The sequence below is a fragment of the Ostrinia nubilalis genome, chromosome 24, assembly GCF_963855985.1.
Source record: "Ostrinia nubilalis chromosome 24, ilOstNubi1.1, whole genome shotgun sequence".
In the NCBI taxonomy this organism is placed as follows: domain Eukaryota; kingdom Metazoa; phylum Arthropoda; class Insecta; order Lepidoptera; family Crambidae; genus Ostrinia; species Ostrinia nubilalis.
The window spans coordinates 6830126-6849155 of NC_087111.1; the positions used below are offsets into that span (position 1 = coordinate 6830126).

Below are 19030 nucleotides of genomic sequence, written 5' to 3' on the forward strand. Positions count from 1 at the left end.
GTCCAATGACCCCAAGCTACCCATCCTTATTGCTCGCGCGTAATTATGTTGCTGTCGCGACTGTGCGACGAGCGACCTAATGGGTAGCTTGGGGTCATTGGAAGAAATTCCATGTGCTCGGTGACCGGACTTTATTTCGATAGACTGTACGTCGATAGTTTGGTTGGCAAAACTTTCATATTTCTTTTTTTTTTTTTTCATTTTGAATACTATAAGTTAGTTAAAAGCAACTAAGCGGTAGAAAACGTGCAAGATTACACAAAGAAGTGAAAGAATATTATGATTATGTCAAAATATTTAAAGATATCTATCTACTACACGAAAGCTCAACAAAATATTATATTTTAGTAGTTTTTTGCGTTTTTATTAAATAAATCGATTACTAAAAAAATCATCATGCAATGCATTCATGCAATATTTTTCTTTTACGTATATTTAATTACTTTTATAATTTACACACCAAACTATAGTCTAATGTCTAAAAATCACCCAAATCCAGGCTTTTATGCTAGTTAGTATATTATATAAAAATCTAGGTTAATATAAAACAACACCTACCTAATTTCAAACGTTTCGAATCCTTGGTTGCTAAATTTTACATAGATTTTCGATCAGTATGGTTTATAATTATATGCCAATAAATACATTAAAAATTGTTAATATAATTTTGAACAATGTTACACAATTACTTGTAGGGGATAAAAAAATAGAAAATCCGTATCTTAATAACAAAATAACTGTCAAAAATGAGACAAAAACATTGATTTTGTAAAACACGAATTTCGTACATTTATCACAAATGAAACAGACATAAATATGAAACAGTACTGTGAAAGAATCGACATGTTTTTAACATTTAAAAGTGTAAGTATATGGGTTCATGCGATGGCTATGTCGGAAAAATATACAGAGATGACAGGGGGAGTGCTACTTACCGAAACAAACACCTTACTAAATAGGACTTAAGGTTCAATTAGCTTTAAAAAGCATTATCAACTGTTGCAATTGATGACAAGTGACAAGCTGACAATGCTTTGAAAAAGCTGCATATTTTTCATAAGAACTGGGTGAATTGAATTGATGATAAAACTTCTTGATACTTTACACGAATGCGAATGGAACTCTGTCCATTTGTAACGCTTTATCATAAATCTCAAAGGCATAAAGGACATCATCCACGTTTCATATATTTTTGGTCCAAAATCAAAAGTGCCGGCCAACAAAAAAAAGTGCTGTATTCTGACAGAATACGTCTGCCTTAGCATTTGTTACTATGGCACCAAAGCCGTAGCTCCACTGTGCGTCGAGTATTTGAGATCTAAAAGTCATTGACTATTCATACATTATTTGTTCAAAATCAAAAGTGTCGGCCAATAAAAAAAAAGTGCTGTATTCTGACAGAATACGTCCGCCTTATCATTTGTTACTATGGCACCAAAGCTGTAGCACCACTATGCGTCGAGTATTTGAGATCTAAAATTCATCGACGATTCATACATTTTTTGTTCAAAATCAAAAGTGTCGGCCAATAAAAAAAAGTGCTGTCTTCTGACAGAATACGTCCGCCTTAGCATTTGTTACTATGACACCAAAGCTGTAGCACCACTGTGCGTCGTAGTATTTGAGATCAAAGTCAGTCGTTTCATATATTTTTAGAACTCAAATACTACGATGCACAGTGGTGCTACAGCTTTGGTGCCATAGTAATAAATGCTAAGGCGGACGTATTCTATCAGAATACAACACTTTTATTTTTGGCCGGCACTTTTGATTTTGGACCAAAATGGATGATGTCCTTTAGGGATATGAAGATTTACATTATTACTATTCTATTATTTATGTATTGTATTCAGGAAAGAACATTTTTGTTTACCAATGTAAACATGTTCTTTCCTGAATACCAAGCGGACCGAGCCGCAAAGTTTATGTAACAGAATATGTGGCAGATTACTATGAAATAATCAAATATGTGACTAAAAAGGAAATATTGTTTCCTAATTCATTAAAAAAAATTGTCTGTAATGTGTCTGCCTTTTCCTGCGATGCGGATCTGGTCTCTCTAATCGATAGCCCGCGTAATAGGAAAAACATAATTTATGAAATAATGGGAGTCAGTATGCGGATAAAGTCAGTTAAACAAAGCGTTTGACAGAATAATCGTACGTTATGAACTGTCAAATGATTACGATTGCTTTAGGCTGGTTTTAGTGTCACGCGGACTGTCATTGCCGATCGCTCGCACAGCCGATTTGTATGAACTGCTAGGGAGCGGAGCGGTTCCTCCGGACCGCATTACTCTAAAACGCTCCCTAGAAGTTCATACAGATTGGCCGTGCGGAGCGGGTCCGCACCGGATGGTCCGCGTGACACTAAAACCAGCCTTACACAATTTCACCTCTGGTCTGCACGCGTGCCAAAATTCGCATCACAGGAAAAGGCACTAACAAACACAAGGTAAAAACATTTGTTAACATAAATTTAGAAATATCCATATTAATCACACTCACCGAAAGTACAGTCGGGATTGTTCGCCACAATCGCCTTGCGGACTTCACTAGAGTATAGAATGTACCCGGTGACAATCTTCTGTTTGGATTCCTTTTTCTTCTTACTGCTGGCCGGGGTAGCGGATGTGTTGGATCGCTCTTGGCTGGGTGTGGCGGTCATGGTGGGGTTGTATGGGTTGCTGTTGCCACCTGGATGGTATGGAATGGTTTTTAGTGATTACTAAATAAGCTAGCTAATATGTACGTAGATTTACGTACCTTTTGGTTAACTTATCAATAGCATTTTTGAAGTAAAAGTAGTGTGATATTCATTGAAAGATTTTTTCAGATACTCCTTGATATTTCTGCGGGTTTATTTTACCAAATATACCTACTTTATTCCCGAATAAATATCACTTTTGGGGGTCGAACTTTGGCGACAACTGGTTAATAGAAGTGGATGCATAGTTAGGCTGAGTTGTACCATCTTGCTTTAGCTTTAACAAACGTCAGAAATCTGTCAAACTCCATACAAAAAACACCGGTTATTGTTATAGTTACAGTCAAAGTAAGTTGGTGCAACTCAGCCTTAGAATTGAAATAAATCTGAAACTAGAAATCTGTACTGTATTGTAACGTACCAGTAACGTATCTCACTTGGGTCTATTGTTTAAAAAAAAATAGATTTTATTGTCATTAGTTACATTCTCTTTGGTTTTCTAAATAAATCAATGAGAACGCTTACCAATAGAAAGAGGCGTGGCCGGCGAAGCGAGCGACGAATCATCCAACGAGTTCTCCAGAAGCATTTCGACGTCCTGGCTGCCGATGGTCGTGTTGATGAGATTCGTGAACTGAGGTTTCACGTCCTGAAACGTAGATGGTGTTCAGAAAAATACTGAAAGCCTGCGTCCCGATTGCGCAAAAAATTTCAACTGCAAGGCGACTGGACTACGAACGAAAATCAGCTGTTTGCACAAATTCGTATCGCGGTGTCGCTTTGACAGCTAGTTCAAACGAAGCTGTAACGTAAACGGAACGCACCTGCGTCTTTGTGTAAAAGATGACAGAAAGCTACTTTTTCTCAAACGCAAGTCCAACGGATTTATGCAGTGTTTTAGTGAAAAAATAAGGTGTTCGGACTTAATTTAATGAAAAGTGCTTAAATGCGTTGTTTCGTCTTTGTTTGCGCGTGAACTTTACCGCGATACCCAATTGCACATCAGCTGGACTGAAAATGGAGCATGACTGGAGTGTGGACCGTCAATTAAATTACATTATAAAAAAATATTGGACATGTATATTTTTATTTGTCAATCAAACAAGTAATTACAAAGTATGATGCGTTGAAGTTCCACGTGACGTCACAAAGTGCTACAGTTTTAAGCACGCCTTGACGTCACGGGCCTCTTTTTATACCTTTGGCGCACTTTATCTCTTTAAATTTTCATTAGTTTGAAAAAGCAATAAATACGTGTCGAGTATTTTTTGATAAGTTAACTAGACTAGACTAGTTAAAAATCTTTTTTTTACCCAGGAAACATCCCTATTTTGTTTTGCTCTTAAGTACAGACGACGGCACGTCAACGTAACCACTGTCGGTTCTTGTGCAGTTGTAATATTGGCGAGTTTGCAACAAAAATGGGTAACCTGATGTGCTGTCGTGTGTACATTTTGTGGTCTTCTTACCATGTGGTCCATATTGACGTTGGTGTTGAACTGTTTCTGGTTAAAGGCACTGGTGGAGGCTTGCACGTCGAGGCTCGTGGCAAGCGCCGGTGGGCCCAGCGGCTTGGGGAAGTAGTATATCTGAGGAGAAAAGTCTTGTTAGAGTTCGGATTCAGAGTTCAGATTCCATCCATCCTAGTCTGCATCCCACATAACATCAGGTGCGATTGTGGTCAAATACCTGCGTTGTTATGCATAAAAAAAAATTCAATCTGAGGTAGTGTGTGGGATTGGAATCTATTGATCTGGAGATGCTGGGTCCGATTTGCACATGGGACAGACAAATTGAAAAATTACTTCCCAAAACCAAAATTGTTCTCAAATTGAGAAGAAAAGTATAGGCATAAGTAAACTTAAATGCCCAGACTTGTGGAGCATTTAAAATAGGCAGAGTAAAAATTTATAAATTACAAAAAAAGATTTGTCTATCAAATCCCCCTCCAATCAGATTTCCCTTTTTACTAAAGAAGTTCCTTATAAAGTTTTAGAGCGTATACGATTATCCTGTCCTGCCTGCTGGTCACCTATGACTTTTGTTTAGACATTTCTAACCTATGAAACCAAAATTTATAGTTTATCTGGCAGATAACTTCCTGATAGGCTACCGAAGACTTTATCAGCGAGTAATGCAAACTGTAAAAAGCTTACCTCGTCTACTGTGACGTCTTTCGTGTGTTCAAACTTGCGTAGACCGGCTTTGAGTTTACGCGCTACGCGGCTAGACTCGTCGTATACCGACTCGCATACGTAGATGTCCCCTTCCGATATCTCTGTTGGGCGACCTGCAAAGACAAATATTTGTAGAATAGCTGTCGCCTTCATCAGATTAGTCACCACTGAAGGAACACGTACTCTCTAATTTGCCAGAGGCAAATGGATGCAGGCCGCTACCAATCCTTTGTGGAACCAGGCCTTTGTAGAAATCACTGAAGGAGCCCTATGTTCAGCAGGTACTATGGCTGAAATGATGATGATGATGATGATGATGATGATAAATGGAGGGTTTGGCTTACACTCTCCACACTGGCCAGACAGGTTGAGAATCGATTCTAATTACATCATCATCGTCATCGACTAATTATTAATCTAATTAGTCGATGACGCTTTGTGTGCCGGACCGGTACGTATGGCGGCGCCGGCGGCCTTCTCTATTCGCAATTCCGAATGCAAGAACCAATATGCTAAAAGAGGCGCCAATTACCAGAACGTTGCGTACACTTAATGTAGTAGCTAGAACCGTTGACATATTCAGCTGTTCTTTGACTGAATTCACAAAGGTTACATTATTTATTTTATGTTATAGCCATAGCGGCAATCTTAATTGTTAAATATGTACTAATTAATCTACTCTATCGCATTGGGGTAACCTGTAATGTTAGAGCTAAGATTGTTATTAAATAAATAAATAATTTGTATGAAGAATTGGCCGATACCAAGTCGGTGTACTGTGCGCACGTTCATACATGTCCGACCCAACTATCTAACTAAAAGTCGGTGGTCTGCGGCAAGGCTAAATTATTGTCCTAGCTACACAGGAGTTGCAGTAATTAGATTTTCAGAATCATTGCTCAGGTAGGAATAGTCTCACCTCTCATTATCTCACGCTCCTTTTCTAAAGATTATCGGACACCATCTTTTTGTGTTATTTCATGCCAAGTACCTAAAACACGGGCGACCACGGGCTGGAAGACGTAGTGTGGGCAGCTTAGGCCTCCTACTAGGTGGACCGACGATCTGGTAAAGGTCGCGGTAAGAGCCTGGATGCGGGCAGCGCAGGACCGTGCATTGTGGAAAACCTTGGAGGAGGCCTTTGTCCAGCAGTGGACGTCATTTGGCTGAAACGAACGAACGAACCTAAAACACAGTGAAAAACAATTTCGGCAGCACTTACATTTGAGATAATCGTCGTAGTCCAACACCGCGCACTTCCCCACGATGCCCACAAGTGGGCTGGTGTCATGGATCGTTGTTAGCAACACCTCTTGTTTGTAGAAAGGCTACGAACAATACACACGACAAAATTAAGGTTTTTGAATTATACATTAATCTGTCAAATTGGGATATTATTTAATTTTGTATTACCTTACTGATGATGTTGGCGACTTCAGACGGGAAAATGAGGAATGGCCCACGGAAGTAGCATTTGTTACTGAAATAAAAGTATCAAGTAAGAATACATAAATAGATTTTAAAGATTCTACATAACGTGTGGAATAAAGAATTTTAATTCCATATCATTAACTACTAATTTATTCTAGTCTAGATAAGGCTAAGGGTAATGTTTCAACAGTATTAAAAAGTTTCAGTTATAAAAAAGTATTTAAGTATATTTGTTGTCTAGTACCCGTAGTACAAGCTATTCTTAGTTTGAGACTAGATGCGCAGTTTAAAATGTCCGAGGATATTTACAAAAAAAAAAATAAGGCTAAGAACTCACGGCGCGATTTTCACCCGCGCCCGCGGCGGTTTTGGAATTGTGGTTTGATTTAAAACTCACGGGAGCGGTTATATGCGCGATTAGGCTAAGAACTCACGGTAAAAATCCCGCCGCGCGTTAAGTCACTGGTACAAAATGGTCGCCCGCCGGGCGAAAACCGCCGAGGTTGTGGTTACCGCGGCCCGCGCGATTCCACTAGCTGTTGTCCGCCGGTGCAGCGGGACCCGCATACAACCGCGCCCGCCGTGAGCGAAACCGCATCGTGAGATGTACATTAGTTTTTACATAAGTATCTGCATTCTACAGAAGCTGCAAACCCACAACCGCCGCGGGCGCGGGTGAAAATCGCGCTGTGAGTTCTTACCCTAAAACGGCATGACGTAACCACGACCTGTATAAAGGACACAACTCACTCGCCAGTCTCCCAGATAGTGTCGACCTGTGCGATCATTTGCTTGCCGCCGTCCGTGACTACGTATACGTAATCGCCGGTCTTGATGACGCCGGAACACACTGTGTTGTACTGCTCATAGTACGTGTTCTCGTCGTCTGTTCCGAGGGGGTTGTACATCACTACGTCCTGTAGAAAGGTGGTTGGGTTTAGTCGGAACGATGAAAGAAACTCGCTAATATATTACGTGGAATATGTGCGATGGGAGGCATATTGATGTTACAATCCAAATTCATAATCAGTCAAAAGTGCTTGACTGCAAAAATCAGTCAAAAGTTAAAAATGATATTGAACAAGGGCATCGGTCAAAACCATCTTTGACTTTTGCAGTCAAAAGTGTTTTTGACCGAGGAGTTTTGACTGTGACATTGTCATTTTATAAGTTACTTCAAGGATTATTAAATACTAGCGCCCGTTTTACCCCCTTAGGGGTTGAATTTTGCAAAATCCCGTCTTAGTGAGCACCTACGTTCTAAAAGGAACCCCCATCCAAAATTTAAGACTCCTAGCACTTGTAGTTTCTGAGATTTCGTGATGAGTGAGTCAGTCAGTCAGTGACCTTTCACTTTTATATTATACTTACAGGCCTCTCTTTTTCTTGTACATTCTCCAACACTTCAAGCTCTGCCAATTCGTCCTTGTGTTTTTCGACGCGTTCACGAAACACTGACACCGTTCGGTTGGGTTCCAAAGGCACCTATAACACACAACATAATAAAGAACTGTACTGTATAATAAGAATACATAATAGTATACATTTTGTCTTTCACGCCTAAACCAACTTTGCCAATTTTGGTATAGAGAAAGTTATGACCTAAGAGAAGGACAATAATGATGAAAAATACATTTTAAAACCATGAACTTTATGCTGAGAATGATGAACTATATGATGAGAAGATACGGTTGAAAACAAATTACTTTTTTAGCTTGGTTAAGGATAAAGTTGAAAGGTTAAGCCAACATTTTTGTAGAGAACCAATCATTTCTCCAGCTATTCATCATAACGAATGACGTTTTAGACTAGTTCAGGATTGACGGCCATGATATGAGGCGATAATGACTTGTAAGGACGGGACGAGAACTTTAAAATTGACCAAAACCACATCATTAAATAAATCGTGTAACACACAATATGCAATTTTCAGTATTTGATAACAAGGTTTTAAATTGTCTAACAAGTACTTACGTCTCTCGGAACTAGAGTGGCTTCCTTCTCCGAACCCTCCCAGACCTTGATCTTCTTGAACCATCTGTTCTTGGTGTTGTAGCGACTCTCACACACGTACACGTCTTTGTCAGAGTAGCCTAGAAAGAGAAAGAAAACATTTATTTAAGAAAAAAAAAGACAGGAAAAGGTACTCTCGAGCCAAAAAGGCCCCCACCCAGTGTAAATCTAGACACAAGCGCGGAACTACTAAAGCCTGGTCCGTGAGCACGTAGAATTTTGTCCAATGACCCCAAGCTACCCATCCTTATCGCTCGCGCGGAATTATATTGCTGTCGCGACTGTGCGACGGGCGCCCGCAGTGAGTGTGCGAGTGGGCTTTATACGCCATTATTTCATGGTCTATTGAGATCAACAGGCTGTTGACATTGTACCAAATGCCTTAGTGAAATAAAAATCACGTAGGGGTGATGTCCCAAAACCCTTTTTTCAGGGCTAGGCCCGCGCCTGTGTTGCTTTTAAATATGAATTATTTTCAATTGAATTTCAGTAATATTAATTTAGGCGATTGCTCTATCTCTTACCTAGCAGCTGAAACTTTCTTTCTTTTTGACGTAACAATGACCGCTGCTGCTGAGACGTAACTACAGGTACACCGTTGCGTTGACCGTTGCCCTACGATCTTGCAATGGAATTTGAGTCGTATTATCCCAACTAATATTATAAATGCGAAAGTAACTCTGTCTGTCTGTTACGCTTTCCCGCTTAAACCTCGCAACCGATTTTGATGAAATTTGGCATAGAGATAGTTTGAGTCCCGGGAAAGAACATAGGATAGTTTTTATCCCGGTTTTTGAAACAGGGACGGGCGCGATAAATTTTTTCTGTGACAGACAAAATTCCACGCGGGCGAAGCCGCGGGCGGAAAGCTAGTATTACCTAAAGGCTTAAGCTTGAAGTACTCCTTGACGTACATGACGTAACAATGACCACTACTGCTGAGATGTAACTACAGGTACACCGTTGCGTTGACCGTTGGACTACGGTCTTGCAATGGAATATGAGCCGTGTTATATTACCTAAAGGCTTAAACTTGAGTCTTGAAGTACTCTGACGTACATGACGTAACAATGACCGCTGCTGCTGAAATTTAAGTACTACAGGTACTTCGTTGCGTTGACCGTTGGGACTATGGTCTTGCAAAGGAATTTGAGCCTTATTATCATTACCTAGCGGCTTGAACTTGAAGTACTCCTTGACGTTTATGACGTAGCAGTGGCCGCTGAACTGCCGAGATGTAACTACAGGTACACCGTTGCGTTGACCGTTGCACTACGGTCTTGCAAAGTAATTTGAGCCTTATTATATTACCTAAAGGCTTAAACTTGAAGTACTCCTTGACGCTCATCACGTAGCAGTGGCCGCTGCTGCTGAAATTTAACTACAGGTACATCGTTGCGTTGACCATTGCCCTATGGTCTTGCAAAGGAATTTGAGCCTTATTATCATTACCTAGCGGCTTAAACTTGAAGTACTCCTTGACGTTCATGACGTAGCAATGGCCGCTGACTTGGTCCAGCGGCACGGTGCGGTGCGTCTCTGTCTTGAACACCTCCTGGTGTAGGAACTTGCGTGTCAGCACGTGGAATGTCTCGTGGGGACTGGAAAGGTCAGAGAAATAGTTAAGAGTGCCAAAATAACGTTTATTCTAAGCTAAATAAGAGTGACTTTAGGAGTGCAGGTGCGGTTTTGTTCCCCAGTCGATAAAGCACATGATGTCGTGCACTGAGTGCTCGAGCAACTGCACGCAGGATTTGATTAATGCTCCTGACAACGCCACTCTGGTGGCGGAGTTTTGGGCTCACACTGTGTAGGTTTGTTGTCGACACGATAAGAAGAAGTGCCAATTTGATTGATGTGTCGTCAACTGAATTCGTTCATTTCAGCCAAATGACGTTCACTGCTGGACAAAGACCTCCCCCAAGGATTTGAACGACTGGTCTTGTGATGCTCGCATCCAGGTATTTCCCGCGTGGGAGGCCTGCGTCAAGCTAATTATGTGATAGTATACAAACACGTATAACTACGGCTGTTAGTATACATTGGAGTACATGTACATATTTATTAGTCCTTGCCAATATAATAATAGTGCACGTACACGTTGGCTTATGTGAGCATATTTTAATTCACTATCAACAATAGTATACAAAGGGCATTAGGCGATTATCATACTGCACCGCGCTCCGCGTGATTACATATCACGAATCCCGCGCGCAGACGCGTTGTCAGTGTGTTGTGCCGCGCGTGTTTCCTATACAAACTGAGGCATTAGCATACAATGATTAAATCTGTCATCCCGCGTACCGCGGCGGAGCGCAGTGCAGTGTGATAATCGCCTTAAATAGTACTCACCGATAGTACACATTGGCGTACAGCATCGGCACGCCATCCTTGTTAGTCCACACGCGTTCCACCTGCACTATGCCGGGCTCCTTGTTTCCCTTCTCTGGGAGAATGTACACGAAGTCTCCCTTGCTGTACTGAGTCTGTTGTAGAGGTGCGCTACCGGCAGGCATGGAGTCGTCTATGCTTGATCTGGAATAGGAATAGATTAATTTACAAACTTTTCGTACACCACTGACCTTTTATTTATTTTATTTCGCCCCTATTTGCATTCTTCATTGAGCACATTTTTTGCGATTTTCATCACAGTATCAATTGCTTTTATGTATTAACAAGACATGAAACGTGTGAGTCAAATATTGCTGTTTTGCTCCCTCGTTTCGTTGCGTTCTCTGAGTTTTAAAGGAATAACATGGCGTTGTGTGGAAGAAACCTGGTGTTACATCATTTTATATCAGAAAAGCTTGCTCTGCATAACTTATTACAAATATCAAATATAAATCAGTTATTCGTCGTTTATAGACCATTTTGAGTAGAGAGTGAAAACTTTAGCAATAAAGATGTAGGGGCGAGACTCCTAGGTTTAACTAAACATATTCTTAACTAGTCCTTGCCGACGACTACGTCCGCGTAGATTTCGTCAAGAATAAACTATACCTAACTAATCATTATACCTTTGCGCTACATTCCCAAACTTTCTAATTGTCAATATTAGTACAACCAGCTCTTACTTGGTATCATCCTCATCTTCGTTTTCTTGCAGGAGTTTACACTGCTTAACCAACTCCACGCTCGTTGTAAGCGTATCTCTAGTGAACGACAGCGCGGGCGACGATAAGGTATTCCGACAGAGAAGGTCCCTCTGTTCCACGAAGTACGCTTGAAGTTCCACGGAGTCCTCGAAGATTTGGCTATCGGTGCGCGAGAGTCGACGAGCTCTGAAACAAAACAATCATCATCATCATTTTAGCCACAGGACGTCCAATGCTAAACATAGGCGCCATTGACTTCCACGTCGCCCGGTTGGTAGCGGCCTGCATCCAAAAACCAAAGAATATATAAATAAAATTGTATCTGGATTTCACAGTCAAAGCAAGGTGATGATGTGATTCGATATGTCAAAGAATAACTTCTGTGAATTTGAAAACGAAACGGGTAGTTATAAAGGTTTAACAATCAATACAATATTTTAATTCAATTGAATTGGTTTTTACGATATGTCATCATCATCATCATCAACAGCCCTTTACAGTCCACTGCTGGACTATGAGCCTCCTCTACTATAGTGGAGGGTTTTGCCATAATCCCGACGCTGCTGGGCAGGCGGGTTGGAGATCGCAGTTTAAAAGATTGATGTTTTTCAGAGAGCACTGCTGCCCGTTGTTATGTAACAGAGATAAAATGTCAAGCGAATCTGAAGACTCGCTGACGTTTTGACCTTACAAAAACATTCTACGCAGGACATATTTAAATATCCACTGTCCCCTGTGGCAGCGTTTCTTACGCCCGTATTCACAAACGATGCCTGCGAAGTGAAGCAGCAAATCACGCACAGAGTTGAATGGAGCTCTACGTCCACAGTGCACACGTCCACGTGTGGACTCCACACGCAATGTGAGACCTCATAGTAATGTTTGTGAATACGAGCGTTACCTTTTTTGTCCACGGACCCATTGCCCTACTACCCTATGGAATATCGATAAATATATTGATACTAACCTTTCGAAAACAGCGAACATATCCTGCTGGAAGTGGTCTAGCCGCTTATACAGGCCTCTGTCGAGACGGCGCTTGACTAGATCCAGCGATATAGCGCGGACTTTCTCGCCGCTAGCCGACTCGTCGTGTTCTGGGAGTTCCGCCATACTGTCTGAGTAGCATCTGTAGGATATAACATTAAAGATTAACCAAACAAATAAATACAGATTTTATCTTTAAGCCCTAAGTAAATCAAGAAGAAATTATTAAAGTTGATTCTGTTGAGAATTTTTTATGGATCCTGAACCATAATCAATATTAAATAACAGTATTCTAGAGACAAGACATCTGGTAGTCCCTATATGGAATTTGGATTACTGTTTGTCTTTGATGACACTCAAAAATAAGACAAAGCTATCATGTCGTAATGGTGCGTCCAGATTGGGCGAACGGGCTCGCGCGGCAAATTCAACATCCTGCTCACTCAAGAGCAGAGTGAGCAGGATGACCAGCGTGCCGCGCGAGCCCGTTCGCCCAGTGTGGACGCACCATAAGAATCATGAAAATCGATCCACGAGTATCTATCTACATATACTGTCGCAGTCGGGAGGAGTAACGTCACATCTGGATACTTCCAAGGAAAAAGGTTTGGTCGAATCATAAAAAGTACAGTCGCGGAATGAAAAGGTTCGTCACCTTAGTGTCGGTTTTCGCTTGAACTAGGTACTGTAAGAGTCAAACCTGCCAACATAACAGTGCAAGAAACAGTGCTGCTTACATTTAAATAAATATGACGTTTGCTAACGAATAAGGTTTTCCTTGTTTATTTTTCTATCCCATCAGTGCAATGCAATGATGACATTGACCAATTGACAATAGTTTTTTTTATTTAATAGAAATAATAATGGCAGGTTGAACCAACAAGAAGGTTTTAGTTTATCAATCATAATAATCTTCTTGGCAAGATAAATCGTCAAACAACTTTGATCTGAATAATTTTGAACTTTACTGACGAACAGTTAAAGATTATTTTCTCTAACTCGAGATTATTCCGTAACATAGTTTTAAAAGGTAATATGTGCTCGCGGTTCGTTGAAGGAATCAATTTGAAAACTGACGAACCTTTTCATTCCGTGACTGTACATCACTTGATTGATAACATTCCCAGAAAAAAAATTAAATGCTTCAACGGGTCTCAATACAGAACTTAATAATCTCAAGTTCCTTACCTGCCCTCCTCATCCTGATGATTGTAGACTGTGGTGAACAGATTGAGCAGAAGTTCTTGCACCGCGGCCGGCACGTCTGGCACTGAATCCTCGTCCTCCCTGTCGTAACAATTATAGAGGATCCTGTCACTACATTAAATAAATCCTATACGGACTATACTCCTCACAAAACATTCATATTGCAGTTAATAACCAACAGTTAGAATATGTAAGTGGACAATTAGTATCACCGACAGAGAGTATGCAGAAAGAAATAGAAAGAAGAATAGCAAACACTTGGAAAAGATTCTGGTCGTTGAGCGAAGTAATGAAAAATAATGAAATGCCTATGGCTGAAAAACGGAAAGTCATACGGATGCCAAACTTGGGCCTTAACTGAACAACAACAAAATAAATTAAATATATGTCAGAACGGGATAGAGAGAAGCGTTCTAGGAGTGAGAAGAAAGGATAAAATGCAATTAAAAAAGATCAAAGGGAAGACAAAGTTTGGAAAAGTACAATCATTATGCAGGAAATTAAAATGGCGCTGGACAGGACATATGTTAAGAGAAAAGAAAGAGAAATGGACCAGAATAATTACGGAATGGTACCCTAGAGAAAGCAGAAGAAGTAGAGGAAGACAACCAAAGCGATGGGAAGACGATTTGAAGCAAGTAGCTGGGCCAGAATGGTTACGTACAGCAAAGGACAGAAACAAATGGAAATCCTTAGAGGAGGCCTTTGTCGAAAGACAAGCTGTTAAGAGGAGAGATAAGCCGAATGCCGAAAATACTATTTTAGTTTAAATGAATTTTTTCTTACCTCTAGTTATAATTTGTAATATTATGTATAGTGAAATAAGTTAAAAAAAATTAACAGCAATAAAGGCTTATTTTATTTTATTTTTATTTTTATTTATACGGACTATACTAAAAAATGTTCGTTTGTATAATGGGAATAAATGTTTACGTTTTTATTGATACATGTCGGATTTACCCTTAATAGGGCAGAGCAAGTCTAGATTTTTCATTGTTTTGGACTTTATGACTCTCTAGTCATAACTGTTGCCTTTGCTTTATTTAAGGCTGGGTTGAGCACCATACTACATTAACTATACAAACGTCAAAAGTAGGTCAAACTCTAAACAAAAACACCGGTTACGGTTATAATTACGGTCAAAGTAAGGTGGTGCAAGTAAGCCTTAAACTAAGAATTATTATTTGTAGACTTGAAACATAGTTAAGAACAAATTCGATTGATTTAATGCAATTTAGTTGACTTAAGCTACATGTATGGTCAGATAACTTAAAAACTTATTACTTCATTCACATGAAGCTGTAGTTCTTCTGTATAGCATGAGAACTCTCGGTCATGCACTACAACGAGAAATAAATTTAATAAAACACTCACCTAAGCATTTGCTTAGTCTGCAAACACATCCTCTGCAATATAAGCGCATCCTTGTATATCTGGGAGTCAGGTTCGTTATACTTGCACGCGTTATCGAACATCAATATAAAGTCAGACGCGAGCTCGTTCACGGAGCTATAGCCGTTGTTCTTTAGCTTGTGAGCTATTTTCTCCATGTCGATAGGGTTTTTTATTAGCTCGTAGTAGTCGGGGTATTCTATCTTGTTGGGCAGCTTCATGAAGATTAGAGCTAGTTGGCGGTTGGCTGTGAAAAATGTAAATATGATTGATTAAAGTATTCAAATGAAGCTTATATCTTAAAGTTAATACTTATGTTACTTTCTATTGTTCATTGTGAAAAATCTAAAACGTTAAAATAACGGTATCGTTATAGTCAATAAGCTGCTGTCATAGTGACATTGACGTAATGTCAATGTTACACTAGAATACGTGAGAATAGAGGTACGCGCGCCGGACGACTCCGTGCGTTCTTTTGCTACTTAAATTAAGGCAATATAATGTGAAAGTATCCAGTGTTTTATTTATGAGAATAGATCTACCGGTCTCTAATAATATCAAACTATGGAAATCGATAAGGTAAGAAACGGCACGGGAGAGGTGACATATGACGCGACAGAGCATACAAATCTGAAGCACATTGAAGTCTCACTAACGTTTGACGTCACAAAAGCCCCCTCCCTCCCGTGCCACTCCCATATCTCAGGCACTGACTCTAAAAGAGCTCGATCTGTACATTGTCTAGAGAAAGATGAGAGATAGCTGTATATCAACACCATGATACATAACAAAGGTGGAACGTCGACTTCATAAAGGTAGCAGGAAGGCGCTGGATGCAGGCAGACTGCTACCAATGGGTTAATACAGAAATCATTGAGGGAGGGCTATCTTCAGCAGTGGACATCTTATGGCTGAAATGATAATGATGATGATGTAACAAATAGTCATACCTTTGGGATCCCTATAATCCCTAATCGCGTCATACAACGTCCTCAGCTTCTGTTCAAACTGCGTCAGCTGTTTGCTCTTAACAACTTTGATATTCTTCAAGTTCTGTTTCCTCTCATGAGTGCCGCTGCTGAGTTCTTTGAGTCTTTCCAACATGACGCGCTCTAGAAGGTTCGCGTCTTCGTATATCATGGAGCCTTCTTCGTTGAACTGTCGGCAGTTGGCGAACATAAGCCGGAAGTCGGATATTAGTTCCTCCATTGTATTGTAGCGGTCGTTCTGTGAAATAAGATAACGTTAAATGTTTAACTGTACTAAAGTTATGAATACGAGAGGAGCTTTCGTCTGTTTGTTACTAGCTGACCCGGAGAACTTTCCACCGCCAATAAAAAGTTGTCATAACTTAACTAGGTATTTTTGGAAGTATCCTGTTTGACGCCTATAAATATTTGACAATGACAATAGCTGACTTGGCGATCACATAGAGACAATGTGTGACATGAGGTGTCAATTGCAATTTCGGAGTAAATACCTAATTTAGGCACTACATTACCGTATTTTTTGACTAACATTTTTGGTTTTCGTACCCAAAGGGTAAAAAACCGCGATGTAGTGCAGTTTCTTCTTCAGAAGCACGTTGGGCTTTGGACACTGGAGTTGAGACTAAATGACCTGATGGTCACTCACCTTAATATTAGCCTCAATGGTGATCATATCAATGGGTTTCTCGATGACATTGTAATACTCCGAGTACAGTTTCTTGCTGGGTTTCTCTATGAACAGAAGCATGGCTGCCTGCCGTCAGGGCAGGTGTATTCCAGCAGTTGTTTAGCGATGTAGTGGAGTTTCTTCTTGAGAGACACATTGTGTAAGCACTAGAGGAGACTTGATGACCGGATGGTCACTCACCTTAATATTAGCCTCAATGGTGATCATATCAATGGGTTTCTCGATGACATTGTAGTACTCCGAGTACAGTTTCTTGCTGGGTTTCTCCATGAACAGAAGCATGGGCTGCCTGCCGTCAGGGCACGTATACTCTAGGAGCTGTTTAGCGATGTAATGCAGCTTCTTCTTGAGAGGCACGTTAGGCTTGGGCACTGGAGACGGCGAGGGTGACGGCGCCGACGCTGGAGTGGGGTTCAGGCGCGGACGACCTGGGAATAGAATACTCTTTAGGATTGGAATACAAGTACAAGTCTGGAAAGCCAGACTTGTACTTGTATTCGAATCCTATGACCGCTTTCACAATACGGCGTCAGAAGCGCGACAGCAGCGCGGCAGCGGTGTTTTGATAATGTAAAGGCAGGTATCCGCGGTCATATAGTATGATATTATCGGCAGCGATGCTGTCACGTATTTGTCGCGCTGCTAAAGTTGCCTGACCTGAATGAGAAAGCGCTCTAAAACGGAACTACAAGAATTGATCTAAAAACATGCGCCGAAATTGTATGAGTTAAACGATTTTAAATAGTTCAGGATAAAAATCAAATCGTATCGTAGGTGTCAGTATTTTTGTAGTCAATAATTAAGTTCAAAAGATTGCCTACTTAGTAAAATAATATATTACACATTAAAAGGTTCCGAACCTTGCTTTTTTAACATAATAAAATAAATACAATATTGCAGAGTAGAATAAATCTGTGTAAAATGTCATTTAAATAAAAATAAACGAATTCACGCGAACGGAGCCGCGAGAAAAACAGTGATAAGTTAATAATAAAACTTTCAAAGCGCACGTGTTATTAAAATGTTAAAAATACCATTAGCAAAAGTGACTAAACATACTTTAACAATCATTAGGTAGGTATGCCAATTCGCTTACAGCCTATTGTTTCTTATCTTTTAACCCTTTTTAAGTGATTCATTTTTAAACAATACATAATAGAAATGTACGTCTTATCTATTACATACTAAGAAAGGCTTTAATGGCCTTGCGGATTAGTCATTTCATGTTTCACATCCCTTTATGTGTTAAATACTGATGACTAATGCAGTTTTTGGTTTATCCGCAGTCAAAATAACCAATGTCTTTAATGACAAGTTAAATATCAGAAAAATGCGTTTTTATTACGATGATTAGTATGAATTTTAGTACAATTTTTAACTATTAGTTTACATTCTGTTAATATTTTACCACTGGTAACAAAATTTGCCAATTTGTTGTTTTGACTATGCATCAAAAAACTGAATCTAAATGTTCCCCGCGACTTCGTTCGCGTTGTATGTATGTGTTTTTAATGTGTGCAAAATCAAAACCTTGGCGGGTGTGTGGACATTTAACTCACCAAAGTATTGCAATCGGATGAACAGTTTGGGAACGCATCGGGACAAACAAACAAACATTCATTTTATAAAATTGAACATCTGCAGTTTGTTATAGATAATACAAAACACAAATAATTTAACATAGGAGAAGTCCATATTATACTTCGAACTCCTCCCATAATATTGTGATGAATTCGTGGGGTTCCAAAATAACTGATGGAATCCTCCGGGACTATTCAATCTTCTCACTGTCAAGCTGTCGATTCTATCTGTCACTGTTGCTCATGCTGACATCTCCCTTTGCGTAAGAGAGATGAATACAATCGAAATGATGCAGAGAGTAGTCCCGCAGTTTTGAGTCACAATTACTTCTGATAGTTTTGAGAACAGGGCGTGCAGTGCATAAATGATGAAGATCTATAGATGGTTTAAAATAGCAAATGCTTACCAAAGAATATACCTACAACCTTGTCTGCCACTGCTACAAGACTTTGAAGATTCAGTCATTATTACAATCAGAATCATTTACTTTTAATGTTTTTGAATTGACGCAAAATAATCTTCCCCGAAGGTCTATGTTCAGAAGTGGTCATCTTGTGGTTGAAATGATGATGATGATTCTACTTGCCTCTAGGTCTGGGGGTGTTCACTTGGTTTTTCACCGAAGACAAACTCTCGTCATCGCTGGACGAACTTTGCACGATGTCTAGGAGCTCTTGAACGCGTTGTTGCATTAGTCTGTAACAATTAAACAGTTTTTCAGCATCAAATATGTCTATTAATTAAAGTAAAATCATTTAAAAGTTC

The 19030-nt window shown here is 39.9% G+C and overlaps 1 protein-coding gene across 1 annotated transcript in view; it reads right to left on the reverse strand.

Annotated features, from left to right (window-relative positions):
* Window positions 1-19030, reverse strand: part of LOC135083648 (protein polybromo-1) — a 48775-nt gene that overhangs the window by 17777 nt on the left and 11968 nt on the right. The window contains exons 9-26 of the mRNA XM_063978354.1: window positions 18852-18961; window positions 16865-17112; window positions 15958-16234; window positions 14990-15254; window positions 13598-13696; window positions 12390-12551; window positions 11402-11608; window positions 10680-10862; window positions 9780-9928; window positions 8289-8407; window positions 7686-7799; window positions 7065-7231; window positions 6297-6363; window positions 6106-6211; window positions 4863-4996; window positions 4176-4295; window positions 3232-3355; window positions 2508-2696 (exon numbers count right to left, since the gene is read on the reverse strand). Of these exons, the coding sequence (XP_063834424.1) occupies window positions 2508-2696; window positions 3232-3355; window positions 4176-4295; window positions 4863-4996; window positions 6106-6211; window positions 6297-6363; window positions 7065-7231; window positions 7686-7799; window positions 8289-8407; window positions 9780-9928; window positions 10680-10862; window positions 11402-11608; window positions 12390-12551; window positions 13598-13696; window positions 14990-15254; window positions 15958-16234; window positions 16865-17112; window positions 18852-18961 (2840 nt within the window). The remainder of the gene's footprint in view (window positions 1-2507; window positions 2697-3231; window positions 3356-4175; window positions 4296-4862; window positions 4997-6105; window positions 6212-6296; window positions 6364-7064; window positions 7232-7685; window positions 7800-8288; window positions 8408-9779; window positions 9929-10679; window positions 10863-11401; window positions 11609-12389; window positions 12552-13597; window positions 13697-14989; window positions 15255-15957; window positions 16235-16864; window positions 17113-18851; window positions 18962-19030) is intronic.